General features: G+C 44.6%; 1 protein-coding gene across 1 annotated transcript; it reads left to right on the top strand.

The window, feature by feature from the left end:
* The first annotated feature begins 909 nt into the window (after positions 1 to 909).
* On the top strand, positions 910 to 11395 carry onecut3b (one cut homeobox 3b). The gene is made up of 2 exons (XM_017422184.2): positions 910 to 2271; positions 10945 to 11395. The coding sequence occupies exons 1-2, from the start codon at positions 1203 to 1205 to the stop codon at positions 11307 to 11309; spliced, it is 1434 nt and encodes a 477-aa protein (XP_017277673.1). The 5' UTR covers positions 910 to 1202; the 3' UTR covers positions 11310 to 11395.
* The last annotated feature ends 39 nt before the right edge of the window (positions 11396 to 11434 follow it).

The raw sequence follows: 11434 nt of genomic DNA, 5'->3' as shown, positions 1-11434 counted from the left end.
ATTTCGGCCGTGCTTGAATGAGGTTTTTTAAAGACTTAATTCTGCCGTTAGAGTCCTTTAATTATTATTATTATTATTATTATTATTATTATTATTATTATTATTATTATTATTATTATTATTATTATTTACAATAGCAATAATAACAATTATAATAATATATTAATAGGGTGAATTTAATTTGAAAGACACACCTTAATTCTAAACTGAAACTGATTTCAGTCCAATGTCTTCTCTGCCTCTAAAGTTCGCAAAAACGCTCATATATATTATATATAGATACACAGCAGATGTAGTCAGATGTGTTTTCTGCGGAGATCCATCGTCGCTGTCTGAGTTTTGTGGACCTTCGCCCAAACCAAAAGTCCCGCTCTCTCGTTGCTCTGCAGAATCTCACCGGGATCCTTACTTTGTGACCTCTCTCACCCACCGTCCCCCTCTTCCCCACCCGCGCGAACCCGGCTCGCGCCACGTCATTAATCTCTGTCAGTCAATACTTCGATCAGGTTTATCACTGAGCGCATAAATGCAAAACCATACAGTCCGTGGGAAAACAAAGTTTATCTGTGAGGATCTTGTGTGCCTTTATAAACACAGACAGGACAAAAAGAGAAAAATAAAAGAAAAAAAAAGAAAAGAAAAACATTCGCCTGGGGGATGTCACCTGGGCGTGATGCGCCCAGGTGAAGGCGTGACGCGCAAAGGTCATTTACGTACAAATGCTCATAAATGGGTGAGTCAGTTTGTTAAATTTTGGTGGACATTGTGTTTTCCTGATTTATCCCAGTGAGGGAGATTGTTAAGACCCTCTGCGCGTGCCCGTCCACGTATTTAATACAGAGGCGCGCCCCCTTGTCTCTGCCACGCGCGCGGCTCCTGCCTGCTCTCAGTGGAAGCGCTGTTGGACCAGAGATGAGACGCGGCGCAGGAGAGCTCGCATGAATGATACAAAAACACGACAGCGCGGAGCCCGTCGGTTCTGTTCAGGAGCGGCAGAACTTCTCTTCACCTCAGCGGGTCCGGCGGTGAATACTAATCAATGGATCTGCCTTTAAACGGATTGATAATTTTATTTCTTCGGGAGGGTTGAGAGGGAAAGGGGGAAGCAACTGCGCGTTTTCCTGACTGAGCGAGCGGCGAGAGGGACAGACAGCGGGAGCGGGTGGGAGGGGAGGGAGGGACGAGGAGACACACTTTCAGCTATGGAGCTCACCATGGACAACTTGCACAGCGTCCCATCGCATTCCCAGGTGGGGGACCTCATGAGCTCCCCACACGCTCGGCCGTCGCCGTCCCCCAGCGCGACACCTCGGAATCTGGTCTCGCATGCCCCCGGCGCGAGGTCAGCCATGGCTTCCCTCCTGGAGGGGTCCGGCGGGGATTACCGGACAGACCCGTCCGCCCTGTCGGGACACCTCCACCCCTCCATCAGCATGTGTGAGACCGGAATGAGCCTTAGTAACACGTACACCACGCTGACCCCCCTGCAGCATCTACCTCCGATTTCCACCGTGGCAGAGAAGTTTCACCACCCTCACTCGCACCACCACGCTGCCGCCCATCAGCGACTCTCCGCCGGCAACGTCAGCGGAAGCTTCACCCTGATGCGGGACGATCACCGGGGGCTCACGTCCATGGGCAATCTGTACAGTCACTACCCCAAAGAGATGTCCGTGTCCGGCATGGGCCACGGCTCTCTGTCCCCGCTGTCCGGCGGGCTGTCTTCTCTGCACAACTCCCAGCAGCCGCTCTCAGCCTACGGCCCCAGCGCACACCTCTCCACCGACTCCAAAATGCTCTCTCCGGTGTCAGGGTTCGAGTCCCACGCGTCAATGCTGTCCCGAAGCGACCAGGAGCATTTGGGCAGGAGTTTAGGGGGTCACGGCCACGGCTTGATCTCCAACCTCAGCGGCATGCACCACCACCCGCACAGCCACCTCCACTCCCAGGCGAACGGCGCGGTGATGCTGGCCGACCGGGAGAGGCACGGTCACGGAGGCGGCCAGGGGGTGTCGGGGTCAGGCATCCAGGCGGAGGAGATCAACACGAAGGAGGTGGCTCAGAGGATAACAGCAGAGTTAAAGCGCTACTCCATCCCGCAGGCCATATTCGCGCAGCGGATCTTGAGCCGCTCGCAGGGCACCCTGTCGGACCTGCTGCGGAACCCCAAACCATGGAGTAAGCTCAAGTCAGGCCGGGAGACGTTCAGGAGGATGTGGAAGTGGCTGCAGGAGCCCGAGTTTCAGCGGATGTCAGCTCTCCGACTGGCCGGTGAGAGAGAGAGTCATTTCAGTGTCATGATTTCACACTCAAACTGATCAGTGTTGAGTCACATTTCACCGTTTATTGAAACAAACACCCAAAAGCAGCGCAGGCCCTAAAAGCTTCAGCACCACGGACAGCTCTGGGTTCTGACATGAGGCACAGCGGCTCCGACAGCGAAACAGGAGGACTTCCTGTAATTTCTAGGGATTGTGTAGCCTATATAGTAAAAGACCAGAGCTTTTTTTATAGTGAACTCCACAGAAACCTCAAACATCAATAACCGCTTCAGGGAGACTGACGTTTACGCGCGCTGTTGTAAACCAAGTTTGTAGGTCTATATTTTTGATCGACATCACAAATCCCAGGCGGTTCACTATAAACATGGAAATAAATACCCTCCCACGACGCTTGTTTCTGCGTGTGTGCGTATTATGTGTGTGTGTGTATCGCGCAGTTGGTGGTGGGGCTGCGGGGCCAACTAGTTGCGCCGGCAGAAGCGGGGTGACCCCAGGCTGCCTGATCAATACTCCAGTTCCCACTCTCCTTTTTAAACGTGGCACACCGATCAATACTCGTATCGCAGCTGAAAGACGTGATAACCGCACGGCCTCTTCGGCTTTTCATTTAGCGCCAAAGTGAGAGCTCTAAGTTTAGAACACGGCCAGGTATGATGGTCTAAACCCCGCATAGCCGCTGTGTTAAAGCAAGGCGAGCAAAATCAGAATTTCGCCGAATTAAAATACGAACCGAGCTCTTTTAGTTGCGTTTTAGGGGTTTAAATAAGTGGAGCATGCTCTGAAAACTGTGGCTAATCTATATATCCAGCCCTGCCAGTCCACTTCGAGGCAACCTCGAGCTGCTGCGCAAAACTGTTCTGATGAAATATTGATTGCAAACCGGGGTGTTGCTGGTGGTGGGGGATCGGCAACATGGACCAGTATAAACAAGAAAATAAAAACGAGAATATAGACTCCTGGAAGCAGAACCCCAAATACCTGTAAAATTTACAATCAATTTGTTTCACCTTTCTCTTTGAAAATCACGTGATCACGCTTCAGCTGGAATCAATAACAAAAAGCAGGAGAAATGTTTAAACCAGCATCTTATCTGTTAGCAGAATTTAGCAGCTTTTTAGGACAATTTAGATGAAAACTAGTAAATGCTGAGCACTGAACGACTTTTCTGAAACTGAATTGTTAAAGCTAAAGTAAGCAGAACTCTTGCTAAAAGCTATAGGAAACAGAACAATAGCTAGAAGCTAAAAATAACAAAAGGCTAGCCAAACACAAAAGTAAGTAAAGGTTAACTAGAAGCTAAAAGCAAGGAAAAGCTGGGTAGAAGCTAAAAGTAGCAAAAGGATGGCTAGAAGCTAAAAGTAGCAGAATGGTAGCTAAAATTTAAAAGTATCATAGAAAGACAAAAGTAGAGCAAGTGAAGCAGAGTCCAAAAAGAAGAATGTTTCTGAAGGAACTGAAGACGTCTCGGTGTATTTCTATGATTTAGTAATTTTGGGGGGAAACATTTGTAAATAAAGTTAAATACTTTAGAGTACAATACAAAAAAACAAATAAACAAATACAAGTCATAGCACCCACTTCTTGAATGAGGTGAACATTTTGGATACATGAATGGCTAAAATAGCTCAAAGTACACAGAAGTAGTCAGAATGAAAAAATACACAAACAGTTTAATTTGTAATCTTAACAATCACACAAATATGACAGATAGATAGATAGATAGATAGATAGATAGATAGATAGATAGATAGATAGATAGATAGATAGATAGATAGATAGATAGATAGATAGATAGATAGATAGATAGATAGATAGATAGATAGATAGATAGATAGATAGATAGATAGATAGATAGATAGATAGATAGATAAATGAGGATTAGTGGCTGAGGCTTTGAGTGTCATTAATAGTGTTGCTCTGTCCTTTCAGTGTTTGCCTGGCTTTGCACATAGAAGATCAATAAGACCCTTTCCCCATCCCAATCCCCTTCTCTCCCACTACCCAGTGCTCTGCCTCTCTGCAGCACATGACAATAATATCACTAATCTTTCCCTGGTTAACCTGGCAACAGCCAGGTGGGCTTGTTTGGCTGCCAGACTGGTGCCACAGAACAAAACAAAACAAAACAACAGGCTGGAGGACAAAAAGAGGCTGAGCGGGAGCTGTTCTATGACGTTAGAATTATGTTTTCAATCTTTCCTCTCTCATCAGACAGCTCTTATAATGCCTTTCATATTGTGCAATAAAAGACCGATATCAGTTTTTTCAAAGGAATCCAAATGCACCAAAGAGGAATGTAACAAAACTTCAGTCGACCTGTCTTAAGTGCAAAAGTGAGAAAAGCAGAACTGACATGTGGAAAAAGAAAGCTGTAGGAGCCAGCAGATGCCATTGATTGAGAGAGGGCTGGCAGGTTTGGGCTTTGTGTGAACAGTCAGATAGAGGCAGCGTAGTGAAAGGATCAATACCAACCTTAATAATTGATAAGTATAAGGGAGACGAAAGCAAGAGGGGAAGAAGGAGAAGAGGCAGAGAGTGGTGGTGGTGTGAGTGCTTGTAACAGCATCTTCTAGGTAAGTAAAGTCAAATCTGTGGTTAACAGCTGAGGACCACACATCAGCCTTCCTCCCCAAACACCATGGGGTGTGTAAGTGGTTTTCAAAAACACTGTTTACACCCCCCTCAACATACTGCAAAATATCAATAGTGCAGACTTGACATGGTGTAGATTTCCCCTGCTGAAAACCCAGATCAGAAGATATTTATGAGGCCACGAAAGAAGCCTCGTTTGATGATGCGCAACTGCAGTATGTCGAGTGAAATCAGGGCAAGAAGGTTGATGTTTTAACCCAAACACCAAAAGATGAGAACCTAAGAGAATCTTCCAGTAGACAAAGGGCATCAGAGCATCTAGCTGCTCATCGACACCTAATGAGCGCTTTCTGCTCATGTCAGCGAATCCTCCAAGCAATCCAAGGTTGTGATGTCATTTGATTTTAAAGGTTGGTATGCTTTATGGGGTTTGTAATGCATCTTTATGGAGGCCTGAAGCACATTTCACTGAGAGTGCACGTGTGTTTGTGTGTGTGTGTGTGTGTGTGTGTGTGTGAGCGAGACAGAGAGAGAAAGAGAGAGTGCCTCCACATCACACATGTGTGTGTGACTGGGTTATAGAGTGTGTCTGCACTATACATTGTTCAGGCTTATCTGACTCACTCTGAATCGGTATTGATTTCCTCTCTTCTGCTCTCTTCGGCTCTCTCATATTCTCTCCTTCCTTCCTTCCCTCCTTGCCTCCCCCCTTCTTTCTTTCTTCTTCTGGCTCTGTACCAGTAAGACACATCCCTTGCCTTCCAGCCTCATTCATTTCTGCTCTCTGGTCATCTCTCTCTGTAACGGACATTTTACATATCCACTTCTGGTAAAGCAAACAAGTAGTGAATGTATAAAGGGAAACCTTTAGTTTTGACAGTGAAGGATAGTACAAACAAAGCTCTTTTTTATTTTAAAGTGTAAACCAACACTCATACATCAAATAAAACCACTAGGCTATAAGAATATGAATACAATTTTGATTAAAATGTATATAATCTTGGTGAATGACATAAATTCCTTCAAGTTTACTGCTTTTAGGAATAAATGCCATATCGGTCATATTACAAAGATTTAAACAGTGACAAAAACATACAAACAAAAAGCTTTTAATGATACATCTTTTGTAACGTTTGGCCCAGTCTTGCCTTCTTGTCGCAGGCCCTGTGTGGCTCATGTCAGCTCGGATCTGGCCTCTTGGTGCTGAAACAACACTTCTGATCGCACACAGCAGCAACTCTGTGTTAAAAAAAACTTCAACCTTTTTAAAAGCGTGCATTTCTGCTGTAAGGGGTAACTTTTCAGAATCTAAAGAGGCAAAACTCAACACACACTCAACACACATGCACCGATTTCAGACTGACTCCCCTTTCCTTCTTCTCGTTTTATTTTGTCTCCTCAGGCTACAGACTCAGTTTTGATAAGAATCGTTATTAAGTTAACTGATAATGATGAAACTCATACAATGTGAACACAAACAATTATTTGTTAAGAATAAGAAGAGTCAATCTGAGGATTTAGTTTGTAGCATATATGTCTGTGATATAATCTATTTCAGACAAGTTTTTTTGTCCTTTTAAACTTAAATAAAACTATATAAAACAAAGGTTTTAAATTATAAATAAAACAGCATTATAGATGCATTTATTGAGGCCCTAATAAAACCAGCTGCCAAAAACCTAGAAGCCATAGTTTATTATATATCTATATATTTATAGATATATAGATATACAGATATGTTTATGACGCACACATGCCTTTAAATGCGCCTGAAGGTAATCTTTACAAATGGCCCATTTTTAGTTCGCTTTCTCCGTGTTTCAGAAATGAAACTCTTCGACATTGGTTTGATTTAATTATTTTGAGTCTAGGAATTTTCCAGTTTAAACTGTGTCCTTAACAAGAGCCCATTTTGCTCAGAAAATAGCAAAACTCAAACAACGGAAGAGATTAAATAAAGCGCAAAATCTGCGGTATTACAAGACACAAAACCTTCCTGTAAAGCTGCCGACCACTCGTCTCAGCAAGACAACGGGATTTTCTTTAATAAATAATCGGCAGCTTTTAAATAAACCAATCCTAATCAATGACTGTGTTAAAAAACGAAGAAAGGGCGTGTTTTCCTCCGCGGCTGCATGTGCTGTGAGTTGTTGCGGGCTGATGGGTGGGATCCGGGCGTTTCTCTAATGAATCCACAGGCTCATATGACATGATCAATACAATCAATAATCGTATACATCTGAGGGGGGGCTGTGTGACAGAGAGTGATTGACACCAAACTGTTTCTCACCTGCAGTAGTCCGTCCAGGGCGGGAGAGGGCCCGTCTCACCGCACACAGAGCCCGAGCTCATCCGTCCGTCCAGGCGGCGAGTAGCAGCAGCACGGTGCGGTTAGTCACCGTCTGCAACACACGGCCCATCTGCTCACAACACACACACACACACACACACACACACACACACACACACACACACACACACACACACACACACACACACACACACACACACACACACACACACCACATATACACATTGTTTTCCCCATACATATTGAGATTTAAAACTGATGCAAATACATTGTTTTAACAGAATTATTGTTTAGAAACTGATGCATGCTGCATGTTTTTTTTTTAATCAGAGGATAAATAGAAGACTGGCTCACTTCCACTTACTCTCATCTGTAGTTTTCACCTCGCAGGCGATGATTAAAACATGTTTAATCCTAACTTTAGAATATATCTGCTCTCCAGCTGCTCTTTAAGTGAGCGTGTAGCAGCTTGCACAAATGACTTTTGTTTGAGGGAAACTAAAATACATCCACTTTGCTATTATTAGTACACATTTTTATTCTGTTATTTACCTTTGCTCTTCACAAAGAACAGAGTTTAACACTTCTAAACCCAAGTGAACACAGGAGTGAACCAACCTAACACATCTCCATCTCTGTCCTAGACCGCTTGCTTTCAGCATGTTCTAACATCAACAGCTGTGGCATCTTTCACTTAGAGAACAGAGCTTTTTGTGTAAATAAAATAGTTTTTTATATATATTCATGCAGCACCCTAAAACAAGGGGTAATTTATTTATTGTTTGAGTTTAAACTTTGAGATGAGGCTTGTTTTAAAATTCAGTAATGCCAGCATATATTTTTCTGTGAGCGTGCAAATTTTGGTTTTGAATTTAGAGGACATTACTAGTTAACATTCAGGACAAGGAATGCCTCAACCCCACAAAGAAGTATGACATTTGTTATCCCCAGCATTTAGATTTGACTAGCTGAAGTTAGTAATTAAACTTTTTATTTAACCATGTCTACTTTTTGGTCAAAATAAACCATGTTTTTGCCTTGTAGAACAAATCTTATGAGTCAGTCAGTTGTGCCACTCAGAGAAAAGTCTCACCTGTTCTGTTCTTTCCGTCTTCTCACTGAAGGGGAAAACAGAACCAGCACCAGATGCTGCAACTCGCCGTATGTTAACAAGCTGAGCAGGCAGCACACCAGCACAAGCTTGAGACGAGCCTTAAGTGGACGCTGCCTGATACCTTTGACACTGTTGACACAATAAAAAAGACAACATGAGCACGAGCCACTTGAGACGTGCTGCTTGTCTCTTCAGAATGGCTCATTTGGTAATGAGGCAGCTAAAGATAGAGGTTTGGTTCTTGTCTCAAGAGAGGTCCTTTTAATGAGCACCTCCCCTCCCTCCCCTTCTTCTCTGGTCCTTATTCATGGCTCCGGAAGCAGCCAAAGGAGTCTTGTTTGAAATGGATCCATCGATTATCTGAAATATGTTCTGACCGGGCCTTCGTCTTGTGCTAACTCCTTAGTTTCTCCTCATGAGTATTTGCCTCTCCGAGCTGCTCTCATTTGGGCTGATGGAGGAGAACCAGAATAGTGTTGGCATTGCGAAATGGCCGGTAGCACAAATTGTTTGAAAACAGGCATTACATATTAAATTATCACTATATTAGCACCAGCATTCAGTCATTACATTAGGGAGTATTGAGTTTGGTTGGAGACAGCACTTATAGAGAGGCCTGGAGGAGATTCTGGGGCACGGCTGGGCCTGAACCAATTGAATAAACGTTCCATGAAACGGTTCTGAAGTGAGGATCAATCAATATGGGGGGCTATCAATCTGGGGGCAAATTAAAACAATTGGGGGGAAAACTACGGGAGGGAAACAGTCAGGAAAGGGATGGAGAGATGTATCTGCAGAGGCTCGGACATAGAGACCAACATACACCCCGCTGAGGAGAAATATCTCTGTAATTATGCTTTGCTTGCAGTAACAAAGCATGAACAATGGCGCACACACACATGCATGCTCATGTGCACATTCATATTGATCTCAGTCTCACAGTCAAATCTGTTTACTGCTGTTGTCTAACGCTGCTGTAAAGTCATCAATCATTTGCATACACCACCTCCACACTGCACCTTCTTCCCTTTCTTTAACCCTTTCCTCATTTCCTCCCGTCCTCATGTCCTCACAGTCACCAGTGCTGGGATCTTTCTGTGTGTTTTCAAGCACTTTCTGCTCGCGCACGCGCACTTTTATTTATTTATTTTATTAATCCGAGACTCGTTTGAGAGTCCTCATCCTCCTCCAGGAGCTCCCAGACTGGATGGCTGCCACTCTCTCCCTCCTCTTCCTCCTCCTCTCTCACCTCCTTTGTTCTTCCACAGATAAACAATTTCTTCTCATCTGTCTGTCACAAGGCGCGCTCACGAGCCCATACTACTCCCCCAGCGCCCCCCCCCCCTCACACACACACACTGTCACACACACACGCGCGCGCGCGCACGCACACGCGCGCACCTCGCTCTCACGGATCGATAAGGATCGATCGGGTGGGGAAGGGAGCCCTGATTACTGGACCACGTGTTCAGGAGAAAACCGCGGAAAATCGATCATTGCAGCTTTTTAGGGCAGCAGAACAGAACAGACTCCCTCCAGTCTCCACAGCCAGAGCCGAACCTGTGTTACTGACGGTGCATCCAGGCAGACCGGCTCTTTGTCAGCATTTCACATCACGCTCCTCCGGTTTCAGCACGACGCGCACAGACCCACCAACAAAACACTCCGGACAAATCCATAACCTCTCTATTTCTCTTTTTTTGGGAAAAAAATAAAATAAGAGGGTTTGCTTTCTTTTATTTGGGTGGCATAAATTACTTTTGACAACTTGCTCACATAAATGAAGTTGTCAGCCTCAGACATGCGGCAGCTTCATTAACTTTTAGATCTAAAATATTTACAAGTTTTGTGCTAAAACGAATTTCAGCCACGAAAGAAAAAAAATTAACCTCTTCCCAAATAAAAGCGAGTCTTTATGCTGCTATATTTCTGCACATAGGGACCTGAAGGAATTTTATTCGTGGTGCGTTTAAGGACAGGTGGTGGCGCCTTCACGAACATTCGTGGTGAAAGAAAAAGTTGATTTTTTCCCCCTAAATTTTTACAAAATTAAGCGTATACTCTTAAATCAACACGCTTTAAAAAAATATCTCACTTTAATATTAAGAAGACAAATGCAAAATCCTATTTCTGAACTTTGTTAATTTAAGTGGGGAAAAAGTGGTTAAAGGTAAAAACAGCAGTGATATAACATCATTTTGAATCCTGGAACTTCCAATTAAAATTGATTAAATGATTTCATTGGGAAAGGTCAGTTCAGCTATCACATGATATAAGTTTAGATTGAATTAAAATTCCAGACAAACATCAATTTTAACTTTCAGAATTTGAATAAAAGCAGTATTCACTTTTCCATCCCTTCTGTTTTTCACATTATAATTCTTAGATATAGTCTTTAATGTTTTCTTCCAATATTCAGACATGCACATAAACGATAGCACTCTCATAACTTTTAAAATAAATCCACAAACAGCTGTTAATGGTTCATTTTGAGCTCTCAGATTCGTTCTCATCTCATCAAATCATCTTCTAAACAGTTCAGCATTTTGTCCTCAACTATAAAAAGTCTGAAATGTTTATTTTTTTTATGATGGCGATAAAACTGATCTGCCATGTCCTCCTGCCCCTGCCCCCCCTGTCTGCAGCCTGTAAACGGAAGGAGGAGGACCGGGGACGGGAGCGCAGCCAGGTGCCAAAGAAGCAGCGGCTGGTCTTCACCGACCTGCAGCGTCGCACCCTGGTCGCCATCTTCAGAGAGAACCGCCGCCCCTCCAAGGAGATGCAGCTCACCATCTCTCAGCAGCTGGGCCTGGAGCTCTCCACCGTCTCCAACTTCTTCATGAACTCCCGCCGCCGCTGCCCGGAGCGCTGGGACACTGAGGAGCACAGCCACGGGGCGCACGGCGGCCACGTCGGCCACAGCCACACCCCGCACGGGAACGGCAGCAACAGCGGCGCGTCTCCGATCCAACCCGGCACCTCCTCCGCCAACACCTTCTCCAAGGCCTGAAGGGCTGCAGGGACGAACGGGCGCGGGGTGGGGTGGCGGATGGGGAGGGTTTATTTGTCATTTTGTACTGAAAACATTCTGCACAGCAGCTGTGTGTGTGTGTAAGCTCAGAGCACTCTCATCTG

This window comes from Kryptolebias marmoratus, linkage group LG20, assembly GCF_001649575.2.
Source record: "Kryptolebias marmoratus isolate JLee-2015 linkage group LG20, ASM164957v2, whole genome shotgun sequence".
Taxonomy (NCBI): Eukaryota; Metazoa; Chordata; class Actinopteri; order Cyprinodontiformes; family Rivulidae; genus Kryptolebias; species Kryptolebias marmoratus.
This window is presented reverse-complemented; position numbering and strand designations above follow the sequence as displayed.

Bases quoted from the DNA above. Each gene is read 5' to 3' on its own strand.
- onecut3b (XM_017422184.2), top strand. From the start codon at position 1,203: ATGGAGCTCACCATGGACAACTTGCACAGCGTCCCATCGCATTCCCAG. The intron at 2,272-10,944 runs GTGAGAGAGAGA...CCCTGTCTGCAG, and splicing joins GTCAGCTCTCCGACTGGCCG to CCTGTAAACGGAAGGAGGAG.